Below are 19,858 nucleotides of genomic sequence, written 5' to 3' on the forward strand. Positions count from 1 at the left end.
CCCCGCGCCGGCCTTCCGCTTCCTGTGCGCATGCGCTTGCCGGGCGGAGCGACCCGGAAGTGGAACTGTGCGGGCTGGGCGGCGGGCGGAGGTGAGGGCTCGGTCGGCGGCGGGGAGCGGGGTCTGGGTGCTGTGGGGTGAGGTTCTCACTCGGGTGCCGAGGCCATTGCGGTCCCGGCCGCGGCGCTGGAAGAGGGGGTTGACGCGAAGCGTCCCCGGGAGGCGAGGGGGAGCTGCAGAGGGGCGCTGGGCCCTGGCCCGGGAGAGCCAAGCCGTCGCTCGGTGCTGCCTGCGGTGACGGGGCCGCGCTCCCGCCTTCCCCCGGCGGCAGCCACCGGGGATTCCGCCTCTCGCCTTGTTGCAGGAAGCGGGTTTATCGTTTTGTTCCCTGTCAGGTTATCGTTTGCGGGTAGAGGTAGGAACAGGAAGGAGAAAAGCGGAACGCAGGGTGCGGTGCTACCCTGCCTGGCTTCGCCTTGAAGAACCTCAGAACCCGGAGTCTCGGGCGGGACTCGGCGCCGCCTGCATCCGTAGTGGAAAAGATGAACCGCAGAAAATGTGTGTGCTAAGCAAGGAGCTGCTAGGAACTCCTTAATAATCTGATGTATTTAAAAACCCTTGTGAAGTAGTGCATATTAGGCTGTGCCTTCCTCGGAGACTGCAGGCAGATCAGCGAACTTGGCTGTGTTCTAGGAGCTGCTGCTCGGAAGGAGGGGCTGCTAGGTCCGTGCTGGTGGCTGGAAGGAGCCCCCAGGGCCGTGGGTGTGTTGGGTACCACAACGCCTTGCTGTGCCTCTTGTCACTGAGGGTGGCTTTTGGTTTGTCAAGGACCAAGTGTTTGCTTAATGACAAACACAGCAGCAGTTTAGGGACTGTGATCCAGCACTGCATCACAGATCTAAGTTCCTCCTTGTGCATCTTCCATTATTTTCTGCAGTGTGAGCTGTCTTCAGTAGGCTGTCTTCCTCCTTTGTCCTCTTTCTTCTACCAGCTCAAAATTTCTGAAGCTCTAATTAAAATATTCTTCTCTGAACCTGGGAGATAGGTTTTCAGCACTCCCTGACTGGGGTCCAGCATTCTGCTTCTTGACACTGGCCAGCCAAATGTTAAGTGAAGCAGTTGAAGTAGTAGGGCAGATTCAGGAAAAATGCTTCTGGAGTACTCTCAGAACTCTCAGTAACTCAGTTCTGAGGCAGTAATGTAACTGCCTCTTGCTTTCATTTTCAGGAACATGCTAAGTAGTGATGGCTGCTCCTGGAAGTATTACAATCAGGAGTTCTTCTGAAATAGGGTTGTTTGTTTTTTTTTTTATTTTTAATGGGAGCATAGTCTTTGGAGCAGGGATTGCATTGTGTGCAATTTGTAGGGCACTTAAGATTGTAGTTACAATTTAAAGCTTTTAAGTGGGAGTATAAATTTTAATTTTTTTCTTGTTTCTAAATCTGTGTCTTCATATGCATTAGAAACTGACCTTTGCAACAGTCTGTAAACTAGGTAGCAGGATTTTTTGATTAATCAGAAGAATAAGTAAGTTCTAGCAGAGAGCCTGAGGGGCTTTCCCGAGTCACACATGAAGAGCACCAGAGGAACATTCCTACTTCTGTTCTCAGAGTCCTTTACAAGTTTCCAGGTTTTGTCCACAGTCACTCTCGTGTTTGCAGGAACTCCTTCCCTTGATGATATGACAACTTTCATTTTTATTTTTTCCACCTAGGAGATCTTCCTTGATCCAATTATGAAAAAATGTTTAGAAAAGGAAAAAAAAGACACAGCAGCAGCAGTTCACAAAGCAGTGAAATCAGTACTAAAAGCAAGGTAAGCCGAATTTGGTATATACTCTGTTTATGGAAGCGCTTTCGTTTGTTACAAGTTGACAGTTCAGTGGTTTACTTGCACTGATGGTAGGATGTGATTTCCATAAAATGGCATGTTCCTCAAGGAGAACTTTCTACTGTTCCTCAGATTGTGTTATGAGAGTTAAAAAACTCTATCCATTATAAAGCCCTTGTATTCTGAGATGAATGCTCAAGTGCTTCCACAGTGAAGCCCACAAACACAAGAGTTCCTGGCAGCGCACAGTAGGGTAGTACGTTTGTTCTGTAATGGTAGTTATTGTCTTTAAGAAGGTGCCTGGTGCTAACTGCCAAGAATGAGTTTATTCTTCAGTACTAGTTGGTTACTCAGTATCTCTAAAAAGTATTATTCATTTTGAATAATGTGTCCATTTTGTCTGATAGGTTTTGGAATGATCAGTTGAATATTCTGGATTTTCCAAGGTGCCGTTTCACTCCCTTGCACTGCTATGTTATTTCAAGCATTGGTGACAAGCATGTAGTTGTCAATTTCTTCAAGTTAAGATGCAGTACCAGAAAAGTCTGGACATAACTTTAAGGTTCATTTTCTCTTTTTCTTTTATTTCCTCCTTCTTTCAAAGTATTTGTAGACTTCTCAAGGATTCCTGCTGAATTTATATCATTCTAATCTACATTGAGGCAGTATGATAACTTCAGGAAAGAAATAGGTGGTGGTGTTTTTTTCTCCCCATTTTGCAGTGCTGCTTCAGTAATTAGAATATGAACGCTAGTTAATTTTTAAAAAACAGTTGAGGCAGGGCATCTGAAAATGAATTGTTAATATGTTCTCAGTAACTTTCTGATGATACTAATTTTTTTCTTAGTCTGTAGATTCCAGTCTTGGAGGACTTTCCAGGTCTAGTACTGTGGCTAGTCTAGATACAGACTCCACAAAAAGTTCAGGTATGTAATCGGGGTTTGAGCAGGTACGTATGGAGCAGGATTAACTTTATATGTATTCCTGTAAAACAGCAGAAAACGGAAAAGGTTAGAATCTGTATTTTTAGTAATTGTGAGTCAATCTGTTAGCCTGTTGAATAACGCATGCATAGCTCTAGGCTTCTAAATTATTATTAATGATTCATCTAGGATCAAGTCACTGTTTTCAAAGTAAAGTGTCTGATTAAATTAATACAACTTAGTTGTGTTACCAGCCTGTTACACAGCATAAATCTGGTGTAACTTTTTGGAAGCTATGTTTCCTGCTTTTATAAGTTTACATTTGCACTAAAAGAACAGAAATAAGACTTGATTTTACTTGTTCTTGCTCACCAGATCACAGCACATCACTGTTGGACCAAACAGTTAATTAAAAAAAAATATATAGAAAAGCAGAACCAGCTTTTCTGTGTTTTTTTTATTAAGGTTTTGAACTCCATGTTTGAATTAATATAAACAATACTGTATCATGGATTCATATGAAACCATTGCCTTTACCAAAGGCTGTTCTGAATCAACCAAGGACAGTTCATTAAAGAGAGGAGTTAATATACTGCCGTAAGGTTAAGTGTTTGATGGAAGTCTGCAAAAATTGTGGAAGTTAATAAGTTAGTCCTAGTAACACCAATTAGAGTAGCATTACTGTTCTTGTACTCTTCAGAATTGCTTTGTTTTACTCTGTTGCAGGACAAAGCAATAGTAATTCTGATACGTGTGCAGAATTCAGAGTTAAGTACGTTGGTGCCATTGAAAAACTGAAGTATAATGAGAGCAAAAATCTTGAAGGACCGTTGGACTTGATAAATTACATAGATGTTGCACAGGTAAGTGGGTTACAAAAGACAATACCAACAACATCACAACGTACTAAGCTTAGGTGTATTTCTTTCATATTATCACGTGATCTGACACTTTTCTTTGTAAATTTTAGACCTACAAGAACAAAGTAGCTTACTTTAAAAAAACATTAAGCTGTGAATCTCAAAAGGCTGTCACGCTCAATTCTATTGTATTGATTAACCTGAAAAGATGCACCCAAAAAGCTGTTCTGAAGAAGCAGGCTCAGAGCGAAGGCCCTTTTCATGAGTCATTACTGAACAAGTATCCTGACTGAAAGTTGTGCTGTTTTCAACAGGGTTAGTGTCTGGGAAAGAATATCTCCAACAGATTTTCTCAGTAGTGTAGAAATTTTCCCGTAGAGGAAAATGTCAGGTTTATGCTTACAATCACTTACAAACCTGTGACCAAAGAACCTGAGTAATATATTGCCGAACTGTGGTTACTCGTACTTACTTTTGCACTCAAAGCTGTAACTGCATGTTCTCATTAGGTAGCTGATGGTCTGTAGCTTTAAAAGCACAGAATGTCTGTTTATCTTGCAGCAACTTGACATTTCAGGGGCCAAACTCCCCCTTGAGAAATTGATAGGATAAATTCCTTTGTGGAATAATGTAATATTTAGAATAGAATATTTCAGTTGGAAGGGACATAAAATGATCATCTAGACCAACTGCCTGACCACTTCAGGGCTGGACAAAATTTAAAGGATGTTGTTAAGGGCGTTGTCCAAATGCCTCTTAAACACTGACAGGCTTGGGGCATCGACCACCTCTCTGTGGTGTTGTTCCAGTGTTTCACCACCCCTTGGCAAGAATATTTCCTAATGGCCAGTCTAAACCTCCCCTAAATGTATTTGACATAAAGTTAAGGGATTGGATGAGTGCAAAAGTGGCAGGCAGACTCCACACAGCAAGGTACGAGCAAGGTTAGTGATGCTGCTGATCCAGTGGACTGAAGTACACATAAAGCACATTTTCTATTATGTATCTTCATTGTTCATGTTGTTCTGTCTACACTAAAGGCTTTTGTTTGTTTCCCTCTAAAGCAAGATGGAAAGTTACCTTTTGTTCCAGGTGAAGAGGAGTTTATTATGGGAGTTTCCAAATACGGCATTAAAGTTTCAACGTCTGATCAGTATGTAAGTGACTCACAATACACTGTCTTTTTGGTGAGACTGGAAAACTGCTTTCATTTATCTCTCTGACAGATGATCTCTGTGATCAAAATGTCACTTCTGGCTTTAAGGAAAACTAAAACAAAGAAACAGAAAAGCTCTCACAGCAGCACTGCTTAATGTTGTATCTTCTCAGGGCTCTGTATTTTCCTGGTTGGATTGGTTAGACTTATGACAAGAATCCATTCCTTTTGAGACAGAGCACCAGACAAAAGGCAAGCAAGCCTTTATGCTCTTTGGAAATGTCTTCTTTTCTCTGTAGCTGTCCTGCCATCCTCTCACCTGGAAAAGTAGCATGACTGTGGTGGCCAAGACCATAGGTTCTTCAGCCTGAGGTGGTAATGCAATCTCTGTTGATGTTATTGTGGAGAGGAAAAAACAAAGGATGGTTTGTTTTTGTTTTTTTTCCCCAAGAATACCTGAGTTGTCTTTCTCTTTAAAGTTCCAGTCTTGCACTCCTAATCCAAGAGCGGGAGTTCGCTCCAGCATTACAGCCTCATTATTCCACTTCATTGATTAAGCCTATTTTTTTTTTTTTTTTTACATCATTTCCTACATGTAGTTTATTTTCCTTTAGCGCACTTCAAGTAGCTTTTTCGCTAAAAATAAAAATCCGGTCTCTTCCCCAGGGCCCTGCAGTTGCCTTTGTGTAGCTTTGTATTGCAGCCATGTGGTTTCCTTCTGTTTGCTCTCAGAGCCCCAGATACCATAAATACTTGGCCTTATGAAGTCATGACCCATCAACAACCCAGCAATGCCTGTTCGTAAAAGCCTCAAGTATGAGGATGGTGAATAGTGTTGCTCAATAGCTGAATACTCTGAAGAGAGCCAGAAAGTTTCTTTTGGTCCCTTCAGAAAATAAAGCACTTGTTTCTAATGCCTGGGAAAAAGTGTAGTAGTTGTTACTCAGACTTTGAATTCTTTAGAGTTCTGTTTTTGCTGTCCTCCTAAATTCTTAATTCTCATTAAGAACATACGTTACACCATTATTTACACTCCTTTATACTTTGATAAAGATCAAATAGGTAATTTTAAGACTTTTATCCGTCATTCTTCTGGCTTCAAGCTGAAATCATGCACAAGCTGATAAAGCCTTCTGTGATTAAGCTAGCCTGCATTGCATTCTGTTTCCCAAATTCTGGCTTTTTGCATCTGTGTCACCGTTGACATTTAATTTGTCCTTTAGTGTGTTAGTCCACCTAACTCTTTCATAGAGTTCCAAGGTGGAAGGGTTTTCTCTGCATTCATACGAAGAATTCAGTCTCTTAGGACTTTGAGGGAAAGGTGAGAGTTCTGTGATTTGTAGATGCCTTTGCAGGTGAATAGGCAGCTGTTTACTTCAGATGCCAAATGAGAACTGACGGAAGGATACAAAATTTTTCCTCATGGATTTCAACCAACATTTGAGAAATTATTTAGTTAGTGACTGAAGTTTGTACAGCTATGTAATTCATGGATACGTTTCCATTGTTTGTGGATGCGACCACTAGAAACCAAAGATGAAGTATTTATGGAAGTCACACTGAGGCTCTGGCCTTCTTCACATTCAGTTTCCATGTGTTTGTACATTATATTTATGTACATATGTGTGTGGCACAGTTTGTCCATCTGCCATCTCATTTCCCTCTCAACTGCAGCATCCCCTCAGCCAAATACTGGAAGGAGAGGAGGAAATTAATTTACAGGGGACTGTGTACTTTAAAGAATTCTGTCCTCCCTCTTTTAGTGATAATCCACATGCACATTAGCACTGTAGCAAGTTCCAAGCAAGTTCCAAGTAATTTGTAGGCAAATCTTGGCATCTTTCATAGAGAGGCTGGAGGGCTGATCCAGCGAGTTCCACATCAGCTCCAGCTGCCTGCAGCATGGTGTGATAGTTGGTGATGGAACGAATAATTGCGAGCGATTGTGAAGTGAATGGGCAAGGGATGGAGGTGTTGTTCAGCAAAGAGATCTTAGGAGCTCTGGTAGAGGGCTCTCCATGGAGTGTTTCATAGCAGGCATCGAGCTCACTGTCTATTTTTACAGCTTCTGTATCGAAGTGGATGTTTCCTTAGACCCTTCAGCTACCGGTAGGGACAAGACCTGGCTGTATCCGCATGGCTAGTTCCCCTCCACCCCAAAGCAGCTAACCTTGTCCATACCCTCTTCTGGGAACAGTTTCTCATGTGTACTCTTATTGGAACCAAGACAAGCAATTGTCTGGAAAAATACTGGCAAAGTAAAAAGTTAGTTGTTTTAAGTTACCTCCGTGGCAGAGGTACAGAGTGTACTTCCTGTCCTGCTCAGAGAGGGCGAGGGAGGATAGGTGGGAAATGAATGATACGTGCTTTCGTAGTATGGCCAGGAAAATAGACCACATATAAATGCAATTCTAAAATAGAAACAAAAATTAAAGCTAAAATTGTGTTAAACCTCCACTTTTTTTTTTTTTTTAATCTTGACTGAATTTTCTATTTAAAAAATTGTAATTTTACCAGGAATACTTTTCCCTTGTAAATAAATCTGAAGTATTCTTTTGTAAGAGAGAGAATCAAAACAGGTGGAAAAGGGAAATAGCTGTTGCACTGTTCCAGAGTAACTTTTATTTGCCACCTGGTTTCAGGATGTGTTACATAGGCATGCTCTCTATTTAATTGTACGGATGGTCTGCTATGATGATGGTCTGGGAGCAGGAAAAAGTTTACTGGCTTTGAAGACAACAGATGCAGCCTCTGAAGAATGCAGCCTCTGGGTATATCAGTGCAATAGTTTGGTAAGAGTTCATGTTTACAGTATTTAATTTAGGTATCAGTATTTTGACTGTAAAGGGAGATTCTAAAACCCAAGGCCCTTTGGAAAGGCTCTTTGGCAGAAGGGGGATTGCTCAGTTTAAAAGAGTATAAATGTGCCCTGGCTGAGGAGGGGAGAAAAGCCCTGCTGACTGCATTTGAGCAGCTTTGAGGAAAAATACCTACGTTCCCTAAAATTGCCAATAAAAATTGGCCTGAGAAAGCTCTTTGCAATCTAAAGAGTGCTGTCGTAGTTGTGAAGGACAATCCACTGTTTGATGCAAAAAACAAACCTCTTAAGATTGGACAGATCAGGGAGGGACTGAGCAACAATTCTGCTAATAGAGCATGCATCATTTATGAGCAAGGGAAGTGATCTCCTTTTAAGAGTAGGAGAATTCATTGTCAAGATACTACAATGACATACACCCTTAGCAGCACTGGGGGAACACATGGACAGACTCCGAATGCTACTGTCATGCTATGATGAAAGCTAACAACTGACTTCTTTTGAAAGAGCTCATTTAAAACAGCTTCCCACATGTCATTGCAGACCACAGAAATGAAATTAAGCCTCACTTGTGCTACTCCATTTTGCATGTCTCTGCCAAAAGGATGATAAAGTTCACATTCTGCTTTAAAAGAGTTTTGAGACCTTTTTAAGTTCTTCAGAAAATGTTAATGTGCACATTTGGGTTTTTTTTTTTTAGGAACAAGCACAAGCTATTTGCAAAGTGTTATCTACAGCCTTTGATTCAGTTTTAATGTCGGAGAAGTCCTGATTTTCTTCAGCAGCACATGACAGTGTCATACAAGAGGCCTTTGTGTAGGGAGGAAATGGGGCTCCTTTGTGATACCACAGTCTGGCTGTAGCTACACACAAACCTAGAAAAGACTTGCTGTGCAACGAAGAGCCATGCAACCTTGCACACGGTACTTTGTCATTCCCCCAACGTGACTTGAAGAAATTACTCCATCTTCAGTTTCTAGGACAATACAAAATTTTATATTTAACATGACTTTTTTTTTCTAATTCATGTTTTGTATATTAATGTCAATATTGTAGAAATGTAAAATAAAAACTGACATTTGCTTCTACCTCTTAGTCTGAAAAACAATTTGTTAATATAGACTTCAGTTCTGCTTAATCTAGGTATTAGAACAAAACAACAGACGCAAAGTGATAACAGGTGGTAATTTAGTGCTTTACACCTCTAATTTAATCTTAAGTGTGCTGTCTACACAGTTTCTATGTTCAACTAAAAATCCACAAGATGTACCTTTTTTTTCCCTCAGGTGCTACTTATTTGTATTTCTCATTTTACACATTGAAAATAAAAATACTGCCTAAGCAATGCAGAGTAAGAGAAAAGAAGTAGCCAAAGTGATTTTAAAAGTAGTTTATTTTTCCAGACATTTGACTGGTTAACAAGAGTAAAATTTATTAATCATGCTCTAATTATAAATCACTGCATCCAGGACATTGAAAATAAGAGTTGATTTTAGGTTATACAATATATACAGTTGCTCTGCAACTAAACAAAATAAAAACAACGGAATTGAATATTATACATCTCATAGCATTCTAAGCTGCATTTTAAGTGTCACTTGCTCCTTTTTAAACAGTTAACACAGCAACCTAATAGTCTGCCTATTAACAGGTTTTTTGAATATCTATTTTAATCAGATCTGAAAAGTTGTAGGAAATATGCCAAAATTTTGGACTTAAATTTCTTAATTTTATATTATAAATAGATATCTACAGGCTCTAGAATTTCTTTTTCCTCTGCCAGAGGAGAAAACTTTGAGAAACATGGAAAATCTAGGGATAATTTTTTCTTAGCTGCTCTTTATTGGTCCTCAAGATTTCACCTGTCTGCACTGTTAGTGCTGTTAAGTTGTATTCTACAAGTTTCCTGGTTTCTAAGTGACCAGTGAACAAGGTTGTGACATTTTAAAGTGTATTCCTCTTCTAGCAGAACTCAAGGAAAATTTGCATCATTGTTTAACTTTACGAGTTGTTACATAAACTATAAGATTCTGTGTTAAAAATACTGTACATTAGGAGATCTGTGCAAAATAATATGCCCATTTACTCTCTAGGCTCTATCAGGGATAGAAACATACAAAATAGTGTTGCAAACTGAACGTATCAGTAAGTGAATAAAACTGTAGTGCTAAACTATTACTCTATCGTTTCACTGGGGACTCTGAAAACACGGACTAATTTGCTTCAACTTGCAACAAAAATATCTTGAAACATTCCAGTTTGTTCCCCATTTATACTGCAGCAACAGCATCTAGGAAATGAAAGTTACGCATGTACTTGGCTGTACCCACGCGTGGGAGAGGCTATCAACCAGCTGTACCATTCAGGAAAGGCGATACAAGGTAAAATCAGTGTTGCTCTTCCAGCGCTAACGCAATGTGGTTTTCTCCAAATAAACATATATGGTGGTGGCCTATTTTCCATTCCGTTCAATATGAAATGGCCAATTTAAACACCACTTGTCAGAAATTCAGAGTTCTCTTGATAAATCTAGAGATACAATATTCACAAAACGTGATCAAAGCCAATGTGACGTAGACATTGATTTTTTTCTTATCCTATGCCATCAGTTGTTTCCTGTAGCATAAGCAAAACCTGGTACAATTTCACAATATACAAACATCAAAACGATGTCAGATTTGTATTGGTGTTTTGTATTCCATCAACCAACTGGGAACTATGGAACTATCCATGGCCTAGCCTTTGTTCACAAATTAGTAAAACAAATTTAACAACAGTGTAGCTACCACATGTGGGGTATATTATATAAATACAGAGTGAGTCAGCAAACTATCGTTGTTTGCAAGGTAGTGGCACACAAATTTTATAAACAGAACACAACATAGTGTACTTGTGAGGTGTGGGATACCTTATTGACCAAGGATAATTAGCTAAGCGTTCCACCAAATATGTTCTCTCTGTGAACACATTGCTGGATGATGTTAGAAAATTCAAGAATTTAAAAAGAAAGTCTAAACACTATAACGAGACAAGTGTAAGAAATGCTCTGCAATCCATCATCATAGTTAAGTACATTTCAGGAAGTGCAGTTTTCATATCCTTGAGTTAATGTAGTAACTCGTTAATATTGCCATAGTTTAGTTAACCAGCAGTAGTCACATTAAATGACCGAAATGGATGTAACGTACATAAAGAACATTCAAAAAACAGGTTCCACACACATGCAGCATAGAAAAATGAAACAGTCTCAAGCTCACAAAATTAGAACTAGAAAGTTCAACAACTAACACAGATTTCAGATAACTTTAAGCAAATATCTACATCCATTCTAAAAGAAAGTTTCTCCTGTTGTAAACTGAAATACTTTTCCACTTCTACCTGGCCAAAGACACTCGATTCAAATAATTTCTTCTGTAATAGCTGGCATCCTGGACGACAGCCAGTACGGCAAAATGCTGAATGAGTCCGATTTAGAACTACACAGCAGCTTGCATGTTTTGGTTCCAACACTTCAAAAGGTATTGAGAATTGGATAAATTCACTGCCCTATTACAGATGCACACAATTTCTCTGACTGGGGAAGCAACACTGTATTATCATGTTACAAAAGGGCAAATAAAATAACAATGAATTGATTGAAAAGACCATTCATAATGTTGTGATGTTCACACACTTACATGGATTTTGATTGTTAAAGCTTTTCAGTTCACCTTGAAAAATACAGGAAGAATTGATTTTTTTAAAGTGTAAACTGCTCATGAGAAATTTTCACATAGAAAAAAGTTTTTGAAGTCCCAAAATCAGAACGATGGCAATAAAAAAGTAAGCTACAGTACCTAGGACTTGGGCAGTGCTCTGGCAAGGTGTCTGCAGATAGGTAGATGAAATGAAATAGAGTAAAACTTATTTCTGTGACCGCTGGAAATGAGAAATGTCTCCACTTATCAGTAGCAATTTAGTCAACAATAAAGTGCACAAATGATACAGGGAAAGCTCCTTTCCGACTGGGATCTCCATCAATATGACCAATCTGAAAGAGTCCAGATATTTTTCAAGTTAATCTCAAAAAGGCATTTCAGCATCACCACAATGAGTACCAGTGACCTTCCTGCCTGCAGTATGGCAAGCCTCTCCCTACATCTTTTCTGCAGTAGTGGTGTTTTTCTTTCATGACTGGGAAAATATAGTCTTACAGGGTGCATTTATTTTTCAGCTATAGACTTTTTTTTTTTCCCCAAATTCAAATTTTTTTATCCAGTTCTTTGAAAGCAACACCTCTTAATGCAGTGCCACTGCTGCATCATTGCAGTGCATTCTGTAACGCCTGGCAGCCCATAGTCTGCCTCTGTTAAGTTGCTCCTGTGTCCCCCTCTTAACAATCACTGAAAGGTAAAAGGATGGATCAAGCTTCAACAGTTTTGGGTTTTACATGAACCTATTTGTGTTTATACAGCATTATTGTCAATTTAGACGCAATTTAAAGTTCTATTCTTCACTAGCTAACACTAAGGCAGGTGTGTTCATGCATAACAATCTCCCAAGACTTTGCTTTAGCTGATAAGACTCTGGAATGTAAATAGTTGAGATTGTTTCCCAGCTCAAATAGACTATTTCTGAGCCTCAGTCACCTGAAGAATTAGGACAATACAAAGCTGTCTTCTGAGGCCCACCACACAGCATCTGAAATAGTAGCACATTCTTAAATTGCTGACACCCCGCAAGAACTTCCTGAATCACAGAGCATGGACCCCTGTGTACTGTGAACCCTACTAATCAGGATTCTTGTTTTTTTTTTTAATTTCTGAATGAGAAAAGCTAAAAACTTGTATGAAGTTTGATTTTTTTTTAACAAAAAAAATTCTGGAATCAGGTTTCCATGAGATTAAACTTTCCTTGTTATTTGAGAACTCAGCGGGCGTATCTTCTGAGGTCAGCGTCAACCTCTTGATCTCATTTTTTTCTTTCAAAGTGTACAGACAGAAAATGCAAAATACTCACCCACCACTCCTGATCTTCTTCACCATCAACTACAATAATATCTCCCTCCGAAAAAGTTAGCTCATCTGGGTTGTCTGCTACACAGTTGTAAATTGCTTTTACTCTCTTGGGCTTAGTTTTTGACTGAAATATAAAAATAAGTAAATGTAAATAATACAGTGTGGAAGATACAGAATAGACTTGGAGTTGACCTAAAGAAAGCTTCACAACCGCTTCCAACCGTTATTTTTCATAGGTTAGAGTTCAGCTACATCTTTTATGCGGGGTGCTCATGCTTCAGGCTGAATTTGGCAGCATCCAAAGCCTTTTGGAACTACTGTACCACCAACACAGGCCAGGTTTCCCTTAGCAATCTTCCATTTTGGCTCATCCAAACCTGTCTTCAGAGCTCTACATCATTGCAGTGAGTAGGATTTCATTCAGAAGATGGGATGATCAGGTGCTACACAGCACGTGTAACAGCAGCAGCATTATCAGAAAGAGGCCTGAGCCACCTGCCTATATGCCGCTTCTTAATTTGCTAAACCCATTTCAGCAGTGTGCAAAGCCTCCGAAATGTCCTCTGCCTCTCTGTAGGGCCTTGAGGACCACAAGTCACAGGAGTGGTTTGTCAACTCTTCCAATAGGAGAGTTTAGTAAGGAGTTGCAATATTCCAATATTGCAGTGGGACTCCAATCCTAGTTGTGTTCTGTTTGAAGTGATGCTGAAATTGTTTTGCTCTGGTATCACAGTATCCACTACCCTAATCTCACACCTCTCACAGTGCAACCTGACCTGCTGCTGCATTTGTTTTCAGCCTCCTCATTCTCTGTTGCAGACCAACAATAATGCTACCTACATAGTGTTTCCATGCAAGGAGTGGAGAGGCACAGCACCTGGAGGCAGAGCAGAAGCTTTCTACCATGAGTCCACCTTTTTCCCCAGTTTGCCCAGCCATACCATCAAAAATCGCTCCTTTCTATGATAAGATGCCAGAGCGGAGCTACAAGTGCTGTTCAGGTCAAGAAATGTCCATTAATGCAGTGGGTGTTTGGGCCAGAGGCTCCAGACGGGATAAGGAAAAGATGGTCTCATCACCACCCTGGAGTCCCGCAGGGACTGGTCCCAGTCTCTAGTTAGGTCAGCCATGGAGCAGGAAGCTTGTGAGGTGAGAAGAGGCTCCATCCACAAGTCTGCTTCTGTCCACAAGCAAAATGCTGTGCTGTGGACAGTACTGCCCAACAGCCTCTTAATGTGCCATTTTGTTAGAGCTGAGCACCATGCAGAAAAGGGGGATGTGGATGGGGAAGGAGGGAGGGAGCATCATCATCACCCTCCTCTGTAAGCAATCATTTGCATTTTAGTCTTAAAAAAAACCCCAAAACCTGGCCTGCCCAGACCAGGCATACCCTTAGGCTCTATCTGTGGGGCACACCCCCAAGAACTGGCAGCCTTGCACTACATCGTCGCAATTTTGCCAGATGTTCCATCTCAGCCAAGTTATACTTTCAACCACAGCCACCTTTCAGGTCAAGAGGGAAAAGCTTCATATCAGTACAACAGTGACACAATTACTAACTTCGAAGCCCAGTAATTACAGGTATTTATTGTTCATTATATGGCAAAGAAATTAAAATAGATCCCATTCCCAGAAGATTAAAATCTTTCAGGAAAGTTTCTCATGTCTCTACACTATGGTTTCAAAAATCTAAAATACACCCTGAAAAAAAAGAAAAAAAAAAAGATGCATCAGGAATTTCCATCTGGAAAATAGGCTGCTGGGCAAATGCACCGTACAGGAGAAGCCATTGGCTACATCTGCATGTATGCATGTACAACTAGACCTCTTTGTCCTTTACTCAAGGAGCACTTTCTGCAATCATTTCCTAAATCTGGACTGGGCTCTGGATTCTCTGGCAGGGTAAAGACTTAGCAAAAACGCTGGAGTATAAGGCTAAATTGAGCTATTTAGTCAAAGTACTTTAGCTAGACTGATCTAGCTAAAGCTCTTTAGCTGAGGGGCCCTTGACTAAATCTCAGCTAAGATGCTTTAGCTAGACTGATCGAGCTAAAGCACATTACCTAGCACACACTCCCTAAGCCAGGTTTCCCTTACTTCTCTGTCCTATGACAGGAGAAAATCATCCAGCTGATTTTTCTGTCTCACAAAATTCACCCTACTGAAGCCCTAGAGACATCTGGAGACTCAAGTTCTTCATACTACGTGCAATTAATATTAAACAGCAGAGACACTGACTCTTCCTAGAAACTAGTCAGGACTGCCCATTCACTCATAACTAAAGCAATTTGTCCTATAAAACAAAAAAAAAAAAAAAAAAAGGAGAGAATAAGATAGAGAAACTACTACAGCTTTAATTTATACAGAAAGCTGGGTAAGGACCTGTTTCAGAACCAATAGATGTGCTGAAAGGATGTAGCCAGTGCTCACACCTAAATCCCAAAACACACAAGAGAAACTCTGACCAGGATCCAATAGCCTCACAAAGTAAAAATACGGCAGCTCTCTCAGTTGCCATATTTTCAGTGCATGTAAGCAAAAGGGATAGCTACTCCACTTTATGCTATTTAGACAATTTAATTTTATTGTGGAGTGAAACACGAAAGTAATTTTGATGCAAGAAAGACAGTAAGTTGCTTGAACAAGAGTGGGGCAGGTAAGAAAACACTCCCAACTAATGCAAGATGAACTGCAGATGTCTCTGTGGCTTTTCAGCATTATCAGATGAGAAACAGCTAACAGGTCTCCTAAGAGCTCAAGACAAATGTACAAGGCTGTGCACGCAAACACGCTTAAGTCTGTCCTTGAGAGTAACTATTTTGGTAGACATGGTTAAGGAAAAACAGATGAAGGGAGAGAGACAGAGGGCTGGAGAATGCAGGTCTTTTCGTTACAGACCGTGAATAAGACAAGCACATAGCCAGGAACAGCACATTTCCTACCTCTCAGTTTATTATTTACCTACTGAACCACACTCCTATACAGAATGCAAAGCATGGAACAGCCCAAATCTAGTCACATACAGCATCTCAAAAAGTATGGACTCTCTATATTGTGACTGGCTTACTGCAGAGAAATACTGTCATGAACAAGCAAATGGATGTTCTATGTCTGTCACAAGAGTAATATAAAATTGGAGCAAGGACCAAAGACCTAGCTGAACTTCACATAACGTACATCTGGAAACACACCCGTTTACCCACACTAGTGTAAGAATACAGGTATTGACACTAATACGTGTGTTACTATTCATGGTCCTAGATTATAAATAATGAGTAAGAGTACCAAAAGGCCACACAATTGGATTAAGAGTCCATCTAAATCCAGTATCTCTCTTCTAACAGTCACTGTACGGCTGGGGGAGGGTGGAGTAGAAGTGTAATACAATACTTCCAGGCTTTCTCTTCACCCTTCAACCACCTTCTTGTTGGGGATGTCTTGAGTCAGATGTGGTTTCTGTGTACTTACCAAGAGATTCCTCTCCTGCCACTCAGTGAATGCATGACAAAGAGATGCAAAGAGTGCCAGCTGCACAAAGAACCAATTTCTTTTGTTTTGAGCTTGACTCCTACTAGTCTTGTCTGAAGCCATTTGATCTACTCATGTGAACTATGAGTATATCTACTTCCATTATAAAAATAAGCACAAAAGCTCCCTTATTACTTAATTCACTGAAGTTTAAAAATGAAGATCTACAAGTGACTCACTCATCAAGCTCACCTACAAATGACTAACTTATGAACCTTACCTACCTTCAATAAGTAAAACCATACATTCTGTGGATTGTGTTGGTCACACAGGGGTACAAGCAAGAATCCATGCTGCTTTTCTTTGGTTTCTCTTTGTTTTTTTTGTTGGTGGCTTTTTTTTTTTAATTTAAAATCATACACTACCATATGGGAAATTCAAGAAGAGCAAAGTTTTCATAAATATTTAGTACAAGTCACGCACATATTTAACACAGGATACAGGCTTTGTATTTTTCATGATTCTCACACTTTCTCCAGAACAAGATACCATATTATGTCAACAGTGTATTTGATAGAATGTGAAAGACTTAATAAAATAAACACTCAGATTGTCTACTTACTATTTGTGATTTCCTTGGCATTGGTGCTGGTGGCTGGATCTGTGCCAAAGTATTTGTTGTAGAACTAGTTTGTGTCACTGGAATTTCACATACAGAGGATGACTCTCCTGCTGCTAAGGTAAGTAAAACAAGTACATTTTAGGCATGCTATAAAAAAATATAAGAGTAATGATACAAATTGAAACCAAATTAGTTATTCTTTAAAGGATACCAACAATTCGATATCCCACAAGTATTTAATTTTCAATGGTTCTTTCTAAATAACTGATCAGAATTTATCCTTGTCCCTACCAAAAAAGGCCTCTTTTCCCAAAGACAATTAGCTAAGACCTTTAATACCGCAGCTATTTTAAAAGAGAAAAAAAGCCTATATAACAGATGACAGCAGAATGAAATATGCCATTTCCCCATTCATGCACTGCAGACTGTGTGTTTTTAGTAAAGGCCATCATTATCAAGATGCTCTATTCTTTATAACAGACTCCTGACACAGATGGCAGACAGTCATTAGTAAATTACTCCTGGGTATGTCAAGGGGAAATAAAAAAGAATCACAGTAAGAACCAATAAACATAACATATACAGTGGAAGAGGAAACTAGGTAGGAAAAATTCCACTACAATCACCAGAGAATCCACACAAATGTTACTTTGGACATTTTATTGAGATGACATTACTGTAATGTCCCAAAGTAGTAGTTACTTTGCACAACGAAAGCAGAATAAATAATGAACTCTGTTCATTATAATGAAAAGAGTAACATCAATTTGGAATTTAATTAAAAGTGGTACTATATGAACTTTAAATTTTCAAACTAGAAATACTTTTTTCTATTCTAAAATGTGCATCTGTTACCTTGTTTACGACACATGAAAACAAGAGTGTAAACTAACTAAAGTTTTCATAATGCATCCTTTGTTTGAGTGGAGTTTAGGTGAGACTAGTTAAGCTAAAGCCCAACTGGAATTGAATCTGGCAAGGATATCATAGACAACTATAAGGGCTTCTGTAAAAAAATTTAAATTAGGGAAACGTGGGCCCATTGCTCAACAAGACAGGGGATCTTGTTACACAGCACATGGAAAAGGCTGAGGTACTGAATGCCTTCTTTGCTTCAGTCTTCACTAGCAAGACCGGTCTTCAGGAATCCCAGGTACCAGAGACCAAGAGAAATCTGGAGCAAGGAAGTGCAAAGTCCTTCACTTGGGGACAAACAAGCCTGTGTGTCAATATTTTCTGGTGGCCACTCAGCTGGAAAGCAGGACCAGAGGCAATGGGCACAAACCAAAACACAGGAGGTGCTGTCTGAATATCAGGAAACACTTTGTTACTGTGAGGGTGACCCAGCACTGGCACAGGTTGCCCAGAGAGGGTGTGGAATCTCCATCCTTGGAGATATTCAAAAGCTATCTGGACATGGTCTTGGACAACAGGCTCTGGGTAGTCCTGTTTGAGCAGGGAGGTTGGGCCAGATAACCTCCAGAGGGCCCTCTCAACCTCAACCATTCTGTCATTCTGTTTCTTATTACATGGCCCCATTATTTACATTAATTGCCCCATAACTCTGTTCATACAGAAGAACTTGAGGCTTTAGGGCCTACACCATCAAGAAGAGAAACAAGAAGAATGCTGGTACTGACTGTATTTAAATGCATAAGGTAAATTAAAAACAAACAAATAAACACTGTCCCTTAGGCTGTTACAATGACAGCTTAATTACAATAACATAAATCTCTAAAGCATAATTACCAGTTTGTTGTAGAGACCCAAGTCCTCTGGACTGCCCTTTGTTAGTTAAGCCAGATGACTTCTCAGTCCTGTGCAGAAAGTTAGAAATTCATCTATTTAAGAAACAAACAAGAACTTGAGCGGCAACAATACAGAGTATTTTCCAAATTAGAAAATTCTTGTCATGTCTTCAGTATATTCCAGTGACAGCTATTTTGCTTATAAAAATAATACTTTGCTTCTGTATTTTTGATGACACCAATCATAAGTTGCACTTAATTTAAAAACGTAAGGCAGAATAATAATATAAGTTCAATTGCTGCCATGTGTGTAGAGTAGATTTTCTTCTCCTGAATTCTGAAGTTCCTTTCACTGCTGTTTTAAAATTCTTTGTTAAAAGTATGTATCCATATTAATCTGTACATTAGGGCAATCTTCAGCAAGTTGCTTCTCCCTTTTACTTAGTATGGTATATGCAATCAAAGGACTAGAAAGAGAGCTCAAAGGTTGTTCACCTCTTTCATTCACAAAGGATGAACCACGTACATTATTTATCTTGCATATACACATACACGTCCTTGTATCTTATAACTATCTAAGTTCGATTAGGCTATACTCGCCAAAGTGTCAGTGTCAGAGAATCCAAAAACTTCCCAGATAAGTTACTACGGTATTTCCCTATGCTTACTTTTGGAAAGGTTTCCCGAGTGTCTAACTAAATTATTCTTGCCACACTTAAACAAAAGTCTTCTTTTTTGAGCCATCATGAGATGTAAAAAGGAATAGCATAATCCAACATTTTGAATATATTTGAAGACGTGTATCTGTGCTACAACTTCTTTTTTAAATAATATAATAGAATCTTATATTTTCCAAACTGTTCTCACAGGCCCTACTTTCTAGACTTCTCATTACTTTACTTCTCTCTCCTGGTTTCTGCCTTACTATTTTGTATCTTTATTTTACTGCAATACCCCAAACTGAACACAGTAGTCCAGCTGAGGCATTTGGAAGAGCTAATTCGCATAGTTTGCAGGTTATAATCAAACAATACTATTTCTCTTTGACTCTTCCACAATAGCATGAGTCATCTGACTTACTTTTATTTATGATTCACTATGTCCTTGCAGATCCTTCTCTTAAGGACTTTTGCTTTGTTTATGGAGTTGACTGTTCTTAAGCACTAAGTGTTGTTTACTGAATGACACCCCTCTTCTCCCTTGACTACTACTCCAGTTTCTCAAGGCTGCTTTGGATATCATCCTGTTTTCCAGTACACTTGTCCCTCCTAACTTTGTTTCCTGCAAATTTAAAAATGATATTTTCTGTTCCAAGTCTCTCTACTCCTGCCATGAATGAAAATACTGAATGGAACTGAAACTACACAAAGCATGTGAACAAATGGCATGATCAGACATAAGATCTCATTATCTCTTTGTTATTAAATGAGAATTAG

General features: G+C 39.5%; 2 protein-coding genes across 4 annotated transcripts in view; one reads left to right on the forward strand and one right to left on the reverse strand.

Annotated features, from left to right (window-relative positions):
- On the forward strand, positions 1 to 8,675 carry ITGB1BP1 (integrin subunit beta 1 binding protein 1). Of its 2 annotated transcripts, none has more exons than XM_086743353.1 (7): positions 1 to 91; positions 1,715 to 1,815; positions 2,678 to 2,756; positions 3,480 to 3,616; positions 4,678 to 4,770; positions 7,412 to 7,561; positions 8,288 to 8,675. In XM_086743353.1, the coding sequence occupies exons 2-7, from the start codon at positions 1,744 to 1,746 to the stop codon at positions 8,357 to 8,359; spliced, it is 603 nt and encodes a 200-aa protein (XP_086599479.1). In that variant the 5' UTR covers positions 1 to 91; positions 1,715 to 1,743; the 3' UTR covers positions 8,360 to 8,675. The 2 variants fall into 2 exon arrangements, with proteins under 2 accessions (XP_086599479.1, XP_086599478.1); XM_086743352.1 differs by lacking the exon at positions 1 to 91 and adding an exon at positions 200 to 558.
- Positions 8,676 to 8,962: 287 nt separating this feature from the next.
- ASAP2 (ArfGAP with SH3 domain, ankyrin repeat and PH domain 2) overlaps positions 8,963 to 19,858 on the reverse strand; it is a 91,809-nt gene continuing 80,913 nt past the window's right edge. For both annotated transcript variants that reach the window (XM_086743992.1, XM_086743991.1), the window contains 4 exons: positions 18,424 to 18,491; positions 16,675 to 16,787; positions 12,586 to 12,708; positions 8,963 to 11,617 (listed from right to left, as the gene is read on the reverse strand). In XM_086743992.1, the coding sequence (XP_086600118.1) occupies positions 11,543 to 11,617; positions 12,586 to 12,708; positions 16,675 to 16,787; positions 18,424 to 18,491 (379 nt within the window). In that variant the 3' untranslated portion in view covers positions 8,963 to 11,542. The remainder of the gene's footprint in view (positions 11,618 to 12,585; positions 12,709 to 16,674; positions 16,788 to 18,423; positions 18,492 to 19,858) is intronic.

Source organism: Chlamydotis macqueenii, chromosome 3 (assembly GCF_036417535.1).
Source record: "Chlamydotis macqueenii isolate bChlMac1 chromosome 3, bChlMac1.mat, whole genome shotgun sequence".
Taxonomy (NCBI): domain Eukaryota; kingdom Metazoa; phylum Chordata; class Aves; order Otidiformes; family Otididae; genus Chlamydotis; species Chlamydotis macqueenii.

What these genes read in the sequence shown, in the direction of transcription:
- ITGB1BP1 (XM_086743353.1), top strand. Translation starts at nt 1,744, where the DNA reads ATGTTTAGAAAAGGAAAAAAAAGACACAGCAGCAGCAGTTCACAAAGC. An exon ending in ATTACATAGATGTTGCACAG is followed by an intron (nt 3,617 to 4,677) that starts GTAAGTGGGTTA and finishes TTCCCTCTAAAG; the next exon opens with CAAGATGGAAAGTTACCTTT. An exon ending in TATATCAGTGCAATAGTTTG is followed by an intron (nt 7,562 to 8,287) that starts GTAAGAGTTCAT and finishes TTTTTTTTTTAG; the next exon opens with GAACAAGCACAAGCTATTTG.